Below are 10,379 nucleotides of genomic sequence, written 5' to 3'. Positions count from 1 at the left end.
TGAGTGCAAAAACCTTGTCACTGACACCCCCTTTATCCAGTGTAATGGTTGATGAGTAATAACACATGAAAAAAATAATAGGTTGCAAATATGTGGAAAAATACCTCTACATAAGCTATGGACAATAGTTAATATTACTTAAATCTCGCATCAATTCTAACAAATGTAACTACTGCAAAAAAAAAAAGCAATTACAAAAAAGCAGTATCATCAATTTCCAAACCAATACAAATGAAGTGGTGTATGAGAATCCTGTATTTTATACGTGATTACTCTGTAAACCCACAACGCTTTTAATTAAAGGGAAGGGGGGGAGGAGGGGACGGGAAGAGGCAGAAGAGCAGGGAGGGGAGGGAACCTAAGGAACACGTAGAAAGGTCCCAGGTACTTAGGCACTCAAGCTGCACCCACCCACAAGCTCTGCTCGCCACGTGCGCCGAGAGACCGCACTGCGCATGCCCGAGGAGGCGGGGCGGCGGGGTGGGGCGGTCCGACGACTCAGGCTAGTTAAGAGCCGTTCCGGAATCGCGGAGAGGATGGCCACCCTGCGCGGGATTCGAGAGGTGCCCCGGCACTTGCTGGTCTGCGAGAAATCCAACTTCCGCCACGAAAAGTCACGCCACCGGCACCTCGTGGAGACGCATTACCACAATTACAGGGTGAGTCGCTGACCCGGGCCTTCGGAATCCCCTCTCGATCTCCGTGGGCGGTGTGGTGGAGAGGCCACCGCGCTGGGCTGGGCGGTCCTGGGCGGGGCCGTCCTCGCGGTGCAGGCTGGGAGCCGTCGTTCCGTCGTCTCCTCGGAACCGCGTCTCGCTTGTCTGTGAAGACTACTACTCCCACGATGCCTTGGGCGTGGGGGGCGGGGCCGAGGAGCAGTGCGCGGCCTCACCCTCCCGCTCGTTGCTCAGGTCCCCACCGGCCCACGTGGAGTTGTGTTCCCCGAGATGCGAGGCGGTGGCCCGGGCGCCGGGGTAGGAGGGCGTGGTGTCGGCCGGGTGCCTCTGGTGCCCTTGCTTCATACCCCCGCCGCCGGAACGCTTATGGCTCTTTCCAGAACGTTGTGGCCAGCTCGGGCCCAGAAAGCAGCCTCTTTTTTTATCCGGGAGTCGGATTGAGATCCCAGAAACTTTCCGTTTAGCCTGCTGCGCTCTGCTTCCTCTAGCTAACATGTCATCCTCTCGGGGCGCCGTGAGGCATCAGGGAGGTGAATTATTGGCTTGTCCAGAATGTGCGGAGAGTAGAGGAGAGCGACCCAGATTTCCAAGCGAGTGTCTGGTGGGTCCTTTTCCACTAACCCGATGAAGCGGAGAGGCGGCCAAAAAGTCCACCAACCGTTAAAGAGGATAACGGTTTAAATATTTTACAGTTTAAATCGATCAATTTAATCTCTAGTGAGGCCTGACTGACCACTCAGAGACCTGAGTGGTGGCGCCCGGAACTGACTGGCGTTAGAGCTTTGGGAAAGAGCCTTTCAGCTTGTGGAGCGCTTGGGTGATGTTTGAAATCTGTCGAGTTTTAACATCCTCTCCTTTGGATGGAAAGAGCATCACAAACAGTATTGAGGGCGTGAATCCTAACACATAGGGTCTAATCTGTTGGCTTTTTCTGTTTGTGGAAAATCGAAACATGGAGGGACGCTTTACTTCCATGTAATCTTGATCATTGGACGGCCCCAAATCCTTATACCTTGAGGGTCATTGCCTTTGATTCCAGGATGCTATCAGGGTAAACAAATCAAGGAATGTGCAATTGTCCTGTATTTCCTCAAAAACGAATTAAAGTAATGAAAGGAACAGGACATAAAATACTTTGCAAAAGTTAAAATGCAAGCCATACCTTCGCGTTAAAAATTCTCTGCTCTGTCTCAATCCTATACTGTATGTTTGAATGCAGAAACAAAAACCCTGAATTGTCAAATATCTTTTTTTTCCCCTGAAATTGGTGATTTAAGAGTTTCATGCCCAGAAACCTATAAATGAGTAGTTAGCTTTCATGATGCAGTTTTTTTCCTTAAGAACCTGGGCATGACTGCATGAAAATAAGACCTTGTTTATATTATACTTTCTAATAGGTTTCATTTCTAATTCCTGAATGTGGGATACTATCAAAAGAACTTAAAAACCTGGTCATGGAAACTGGACCTTATTACTCTGTGAAGAATTTACCTCTTTATGAATTAATTACACATGAATTTATCAGCACCTTTGTAAAGAAAGGTAAGAAAACTATGCAGTGTTTGTGAACTTGGCAAAATGGAAACTACAGGTAGACCATGCCACAGTACTTGGGTTCTTCTCTTGTTTAATTCAGGCCCCTGGTGAAAGTGTATATAGCCAGATGCAGACATGACCCTACCCCCACCCCTGTATTTTCATCCTTTTGGAGAAGTTGTGGGTGTACAGAACAAATCATGCATTAAAAAAGCAATTCCCATATACCATCCTACTACTAACGCCTTGCCTTGGTGTGGTGTATTTGTTACAATTGATGGAAGCACATTTTTGTAATTGTACTATTAAGCTATAGTCAGTATTTTAATGTAAGGTTCACTGTGTAGTGCTATTTCATGGATTTTTAAAAAAATTTTTATTACTGTATTTACTACCTACTATTTCCCCTTTTAGCCACATTCAAGTATGTGTTTTGGTGCTGTTAATTATATTCACAGCATTGTGCTACCATCACCACCATCCATGACCCAAGTATTGCCATCATTTTAAGCCTTAACTCCTGTGGTGGTTTGAAGTTGTATGAATCCCAGAAAAACATGTTCTTAAATCTAATCCATTCCTTTGGGTATAAATCCATTGTAACTAGGACCTTTCGATGAGGTTACTTCAGTAAAAGCGTGACCCATCTCAATTCGAATACGTCTTGAATCCTATTACTGGAGTTCTTATAAATGGAATGAATTCATACATAAGAGAGAAAGGCATGGAAGCAAAAAGCTGAAGTCAGTGCAGCCTAAGAGAAGGGAGAGACCAGGAGACACTGCCATGTACCTTGCCACATGATGAGCTAAGGACCAACAGCCAGTGACAGCCAGGCCCAGAGTGCCACAGTGTTGGGGAGAAGGCATCACCTTGATGATGCCTTCATTTGAACATTTTCCTGGCCTCAGAACCATAAGCTAATAAATTCCCATTGTTTAAGCTGTCATTTCATGGTATTTGCTTAAGCAGCCTAGAAAACTAAAACAACTCCCTGTTCCCATCCCTGCCCTGACCTCTAGTAAACCTATAATGTAAATTCTGACTGTGATCACTTATTTCATATCAGTGGGATTATACAATATTTGTTCTTTTGTGTCTGGCTCATTTCACTCAACATCATGTCTTCAGGGTTCAACCATGTTGTCATATGTGTCAGGACTTCATTCTTTTTTATGATGTTCAGTTGTGTGTATATACCACATTTTGTTTATACATTCATCGGTTGATTGACACTTGGGTTGCTTCTGTGTGTGGCAATTATGAATAATGCTGCTATGAACATCAGTGTGAAAATATCTGTTTGAATCCCTTCTTTCCTCGCACTCTTGTGTCTTCTTAAGGTGGTGGGTTTTTTTGTTGTTGTTTTTTGAGCTACATCTGTCCACAAGTGTTGATGCAGATGTTATAACATGAAGGTATCGGGCCTCTTAAAACAAGGATCATTGGAGAAGGAAAGTCTTTTATTCTCACAGATCTGTTCAGACACGCTGCTCTTGGGGATGTGGCTAGAAAGACTGCTGTGCTTTCAGCAGGCCCTACCACAGCTGCTGTGGTTGGAAGGTTGGTCTCCTGGTGTGATCACAGCTGCTCTGCACAGAGCGAAGAGTTCCTTGTGAATGAGAATCTTCACTTAAAATGTTTATGGTTCTCACCTTCTGCTGCTTACTCCATTCCTAGTCATATCTCCTGGGTTGATTGATCTGTTCTGGTTGTTTCCTGGGCCCTGGTTCTGCCATTTGTTTGAAACTGTATTTCAGGGTGTCCCTAGGGTTTCTACCCTCACTATGTGAGTAATGCCAGTTCAGCTCCCAGTGTAGTAGCCAGTTACTTGTCTTATTGTTAACCCCTATGTTATCTCTCCAGGGGAGCTGTAATGAGTTCTAATTAGATGGCAGTGGTAGCTGCTGTCATTCTGAGCTGCAGGCATCTTTGGTCTCACAGACAAATCTAATCAATTTAACCTTCCCAACTACTGTGCAGAGTAAGCCTTATGATCCCCATTTGACAGGTGAGGAATCTGAAGCTTGGAGAGGTTGAGTAGCTTTCTTAACTTCACACAAGTTCCTGATAGATTTTGAGTCTTAACTTAGAATTCTGCCTCTAAAGTGTATATACTTAACTGATATTCTACCTTATGCTTCCCTCCCACTGTGCCCAATTGTATACAGTCCATTCTGAGTCCATTTTCTCTTGATAGTGAGTTTGCTCATACAGATCCTTGGCGGAGGAAAATGAACTAGCTGGAGCTTGGCCTTCCATGTCCCTCTTGACAGGTTTTAGGTTATTGAGTGAGCTACATCAGTAGCATACTGTTTTCCTTTCCTGGCTGCTAAAACAAATACCATACACTGGATTGTGTTAAACAGTGGGATTTATGGCTCACAATTTCTGAGGCTAGATGTCTTGCTTCCTCCTGGGGTTGGTATCTTCTGGTTGGTGGGTAGTCTTTAGGGTTCCTTGGCCTTTCCTCACGTGACAATGCACATGGCAGTGTCTTTTCCTTTCTCTTTTCTGGTCTGTGACTTCCAGCTTCTGGCTGCTCCCTTGGCTTCTCCTTCCATGCCTAATTTCCTGTACTTATAAGGACCTCAGTCATATTGGATGAAGGCCCACTGTCATTCAGTTTGGGCACACCTTAACTAATAACATCTTCGAAGATCCTGTATATAAATGGGCTTATACCCACAGGACCAGTAGTTGGAACCTAAACACGCCTTTTGTGGGTGACACAGTTCAATCCCCAATATACACATTGACCATTAATCACCTGGAAAATTTATCACATGAAAATGATCTGACATTTCAGTTGTTTTTCTTTGTCTTGATTTGCCCTCTGGACTTTGTCTTTCAGGCTCCTGCTATGCACTAACATACAATACAAATATTGATGAAGATAATACTGTTGCCCTACTACCAAATGGTAACAGCACTCATTTTTTTTTCTAATTATAAAAGAAATGTATACTATTTTAAAAAGTCATATCATACAGATTTATAAAGTATAAGTCCGCAGCCTGGACTTCACCCTCTTACTTCCAATCCCATTCCCCTTCCTACAAGTAAACCTTTGTTACCAGATTGGTGTTTATTCTTCCAGACGTTTTCTGTATGGTTATAAACAAACATAAAGATTTTGTTTGATTTGTTTTAGCATAAATTGCGTCATACTACATTGCTTTGCAAGTTGATTTTTCTGAGCTATTTATCTAGACTTAAAATTTTCTGACTAAAAGAAAGCAAGGCAAATTGAGCAGTTGGATATCAGCGCAGTAAGTTACCTATAAGGATCTTACCTGCAGCATTGTTTGTAATAGTGGAATTAGGTATAATCTAAATGTCTATCAAAGGAGGAATAAACATGTGATGGTCTGTATGTGACTTGTTCTTTAGCATACCTTCAAGCCGTTAAAACCATTAGGTTAGAACTATATGCATTGATATGGAAAGATAAGTCCTATTTTCTAACATTTCTTATATAGGAATTATTTGATTTATAGGGAAATTAATTTTATCACTGGATAAAGACACATATGAAGAAATTGGACTTCAAGGTCATCCATCTCGGTATTCTAGCAGAAAAATCATGAAATTTGGTAAGTATTATGCATGTTCTCTCGCTTTCTAACAAGTCAGTTATCATCTTACAGTGATTTAAAGTTAAATGTTGAATTGTCTCTACTCTCTTTATTCAGCAAAAGTATGGCTTTTTCTTGAGTTTAAAATTTCTGAGAGGGGTTCAGAGAGGAAGCTGTCATATCTGTTTCTTATCAGCTATAGGTTACAACTTATAAAGCTTATAGAATCAGACATGATCTGTTAGATCTATATGTTTTGGGTAAAATTTTGGAAGACCCCAAATTAAAGTCTGTAACTTGTTCTTCATAAAGAATTTCCTTTGCTTTCTGTAAGTCTCCATGATTACTAGTTATAGAGGGAGGAAGAGCAGTGATTTAATGATTTTTCTCTCTGAAAAATCCCATGATTGAAGAAATAAGGATCAGTGACAGTTTCTGGATTGAATATCAGCAGTTAAGGCTGCCACATTCATAGGTAGATTAGTGATGACCTCTCAAGAGACTCTACTCTTAGTCTTTGGCCTAGGAAAAATATAAATTAAAAGCAGCTATAGTTATTAATTCTCAATATTAGAAATGCCCATTAAAAGGAGAGTTAGATTTGGTAAACGAAAGGTAGTATAGGAAAAGCAAAATTTCAAGAACTTTTGATTTTTTAAGTGTAGCACTTTTTTCCATGTGCAGACTGTATATATATATATGAATGAAATCTTTATCCATCTTTCCATTTTTTCAGTTATTTCCATTGATTTGATGGATTTGTCCTTTAACCTGAATTCTAAGAAGTATGAAAGAATATCTTGGTCCTTCAAAGAAAAGAAGCCATTGAAATTTGATTTTCTTTTGGCTTGGCATCATACAGGTATGAACAATAAACTATGTAAAGGTATAATGATAGTGAAATTGAACCATTCATTAAAGGGGAGTAATGGAAAATTAAATGACGATTCAGCCCTATGGTTAAAGGGTATGGTATACGTATACATGTCAACATTACTAAAGGACGCCACTTTGGCCTCTTCTGCAATTCCTGAGAGCCAGCATTAAGGATAATCTTGGCATGCAAGCCAGCAGCCTGGATCTAAATGTAGATCCAAAGATCTCTAGATGCCTTAAGTGCAGCCAAGTTTTATCTATTCCTTCTTTTCCTCCAGCTCACTTTATTACAGCCTTGGCTATAATGTTTTAAAAAAACACCATGTATAGCCATATACAAACTGCTTACTCATTATAGCAGGATAATAACTCAGATAAACCATTAAATGTCAGGTTAAATTTGTTGTAACATTTCATTGATTATAGTACTAAATTTCATTCAAAGTTGGATGCTCACCAAATGCGTTAATCTGCTTACAATTGTAGTGTCCCTTGCTCATTTCTCATTTTAGAAGTGTATCTTTAGCCCATCAAAAGATGATGATGAATCAAATCATGAAGAATTATAAAATTTCAGTACTCTCCTTTTAAGATGGGGAAGCACATAAGTCCTTTTTGGACATATGGCCATCTGTCTCCTCCTTGTGGGAAGTTTTTTCCTTTCATAAAAAAGTCACTTTGTGTCCCAGATTGTTTCCACAAGTCCTAAATCTGTAACACTGGCTTCTCTGCCTCTACTGGTGGTAGAGATAAAAGGGCAGAGACACATTTCAGTGTTTGGTCTTCTCATTCTGTGTCTTGAAAGACTAGCATCTCATGAAATCTTCCATGAATACGATCCATGCATTAGAAACTATTCTGGATAGCTTCTGTTCCAAAGACTCTAAATTATTTGAAGGACTCATGAAGAATTGTGAAAGGTTTGAGAACTTACCCCACTTGTAAGCTAATAAGTTAGCCTGCTGCAGCTTTTTAGATACTGGTAGATGACAAGAGATTCCTCATCAGAGAAAAAGTGCTTTATTCTTCACAGCAATAACAGTAGCCAGAGTATCAGTATTTTCTTGCATTAGTTTCCCATACTCCATATCTCACAGGGTGATACAAAGAGGACCAGATGACAAGTGCTCACACAGTGGGTTGCATTAGAGTGGAAGAACCCAGAGCTTAAGGAACCCAAATCTTTTATAATGGGCAGTAAGCCTCTCTGAACTTTGCCCTGGGGAGAAGAAGAAATGTAATTTTTATTAAACTGGACAGCAAATGAGCCTACCTTTTGCTCCAGAGAGGCCACTATTTCTCTCTTCCAAGGCTGTTAGCTATGCACACCTCCTTTGAAAGATAAGCTTATACGCATCACTGGATTTCCAAAGGCAAGCTTGAATGAAATAACCATCATTCAGTTCCTCTTGTGTTTCCTTTAGAGAGATTGCAGAAATATGCTCCTTCCTCCTAGAGTCCACAGATTTTATTCATACACAAGGAATGCTTTCGGTTTTACTTAATACATTGAAATTTTCTTATTAAAGCAAGTAATGACACTAGAATAGGTTGGATCTAAAACAGTTAGGCTTTTCCAGGAAAAATGTGAAAGAAAATAAATGTTTATAGAATTTTGTTACAGGGAACTGAAAGCAACTTAAATTGATTTTAATTTGAAAACAGCTTTGCACAATTCCTCCCATTTCCATTTTACTTAATCCTAGCTGCTTTCCATAACTCAACTGGGAGTAGCATAGTTTCAGGTATTTTTTTGAACTTGTTTGCAATATTTAAATGACCTGTGGTGCATTTCAAGGTTCAGAAGAATCAACGATGATGTCATACTTTTCCAATTACCAAATTCAGGAGCGTCAGTCAAAAATAGCACTGAGCACACTGTCATATTTGCCGTGTCCAGTGCTCCAGAGTGGTGAACTCCGGGGGATGCCTGAGGTGGCTTGCAGCGCTCAGGAACTCTTTGATTGGCTTGGAGCTGTCTACAGTAACATTGAATTGTGCGTATCTCAACTCACTGGGATTTTTTGTGGGTCTGCTTTCTCTCTCTTTTTTTTTTTTTTTTTTAATTTGGGTTGCTACACAGAAAGCAATTATGGGGCAGATATAAATGTTTTTTTTTTCTTGACAGAAATAATGAGCCCAATAATTTCATATCAACTTATTGCTGTCCTCAGCCAAGTACAGTGGTGGCAAAAGCTTATTTGTGTACAATCACTGGTTTCATACTCCCAGAGAAGATATGTCTCTTATTGGAACAGCTGTGGTGAGAACTCTTTTTGTCTTTTATGCCTTGCTTGTCTGTACAGCGGGGATGTTTCAGTGACAGGACTAGTGTCCTAAATTGCAGGGTCCCTTCCCACACATTTCTCTTTTTTGGACTTAAAGTGTAGTAATAGTATCATCTTAAACAGCATAATTCTCTTTCCTGATAGAAAGATCCTACTGCCAAGTACTTGTCATCATGGAAAGGAGGAGGGCAGAGCTTAAAATATACTTCTTAAAAACAAACAGTTCATTTTTCTTATTCTGCTTTCCTGTCCCATTTTGGTACAGTAGAATTTATGTCACTTAAGAAAACAACAGTACCCTGTGGAACCAGTTATGGTCTGTTTTAAAAATTAGGATTTGAAAAAATACTCATTTTGGAAAAGGATGACAAAAAAGAGTTTGACCATTTCTGAATCCAGATCATATCTAAGATATATGCCAAGTATTGTATCAAGTAGATTTTTTCTTTTTTGGGAGAAATGTTTAAATCAAATATGTACATCATGTCTAATGTCGAGAAACTCAAATCATTTTCTGAAAAGACTATAAATTGAGTTAAATAATCCTACTTAGTAAGCATATCCTCTGAAACTTCAATTTAAAAATGTGTAAGATTTAAGTTAAAAGGGTGTTTCCTTTTTAAACCCTGTGTTCTTTTTCATTTATTGTCTTAGCACATTTTCATCAGTAGGAAAGTCAGATTTCTTAAAATCCAATAAATTAGTTCGATTCCTGGACCACATACACCCCCCCCCCCCAAATCCAATAAATTATTCTGCAGTGTTTCAGTTAATAGAGACTCTAAAAACATTACCGTGAATGGGAAGGAAACTATTCTTGTCTATGTTGTGGGTTTTTTGTTGTTTTTTTTTTAGTGTTAAATAATCTTTCAGAATGAGAATATCTACAACTGAAATTTATTTTGTATGTGACCTGTAGTTAACCTTTACAGAATTTACAGTATGAATTTAGAAATTTAATCCACATCTCCAGATTTTTATGAATTAAAGCTAGAATTTAAACTTTGTTAGAACATCAGAAATACAACTTATCATAGATAAATGAAAAAAGAGATGCAAACATTCCCATCCGTCCCTATGTGTTAAAACTCACCTTTCTCTTTCAGTCGCTACTTTGATGAGCCAAAATTAGCTCCTTGGGTTACCTTGTCTGTTCAAGGCTTTGCAGACAGCCCTGTTTCTTGGAGAGAAAATGAACATGGTTTTCGAAAAGGAGGAGAACACCTATACAACTTTGTGATTTTTAATAATCAGGACTATTGGCTTCAGATGGCAGTTGGGGCAAATGATGACTGTCCACCATAAAAAAAATTAAAATAATCTTTGTTTATTTTTATTCTTGTTTTCAGATTTATTAATGATAAAAAAGGCTGTATAGCACTTAGGCTTGTAGCATGATCATTTCTTACATCAGCATCAGCTAG

At 39.6% G+C, this 10,379-nt stretch overlaps 1 protein-coding gene across 2 annotated transcripts; it reads left to right on the top strand.

Annotated features, from left to right (window-relative positions):
• The first annotated feature begins 457 nt into the window (after positions 1 to 457).
• Positions 458 to 10,291, top strand: RPP40 (ribonuclease P/MRP subunit p40). Of its 2 annotated transcripts, none has more exons than XM_077144063.1 (8): positions 458 to 659; positions 2,075 to 2,219; positions 5,068 to 5,136; positions 5,714 to 5,809; positions 6,528 to 6,653; positions 8,466 to 8,664; positions 8,796 to 8,930; positions 10,062 to 10,291. In XM_077144063.1, exons 1-8 carry the CDS (start codon positions 537 to 539, stop codon positions 10,258 to 10,260), a joined length of 1,092 nt encoding a protein of 363 aa, XP_077000178.1. In that variant the 5' UTR covers positions 458 to 536; the 3' UTR covers positions 10,261 to 10,291. The 2 variants fall into 2 exon arrangements, with proteins under 2 accessions (XP_077000178.1, XP_077000179.1); XM_077144064.1 differs by lacking the exon at positions 458 to 659 and adding an exon at positions 890 to 1,278.
• Positions 10,292 to 10,379: the final 88 nt, after the last annotated feature.

The sequence above is a fragment of the Tamandua tetradactyla genome, chromosome 25 (genome assembly GCF_023851605.1).
Source record: "Tamandua tetradactyla isolate mTamTet1 chromosome 25, mTamTet1.pri, whole genome shotgun sequence".
NCBI classification, from domain to species: domain Eukaryota; kingdom Metazoa; phylum Chordata; class Mammalia; order Pilosa; family Myrmecophagidae; genus Tamandua; species Tamandua tetradactyla.
The sequence above is the reverse complement of the archived record's forward strand: the minus strand, read 5'-3'. Positions and strand labels throughout refer to the sequence as shown.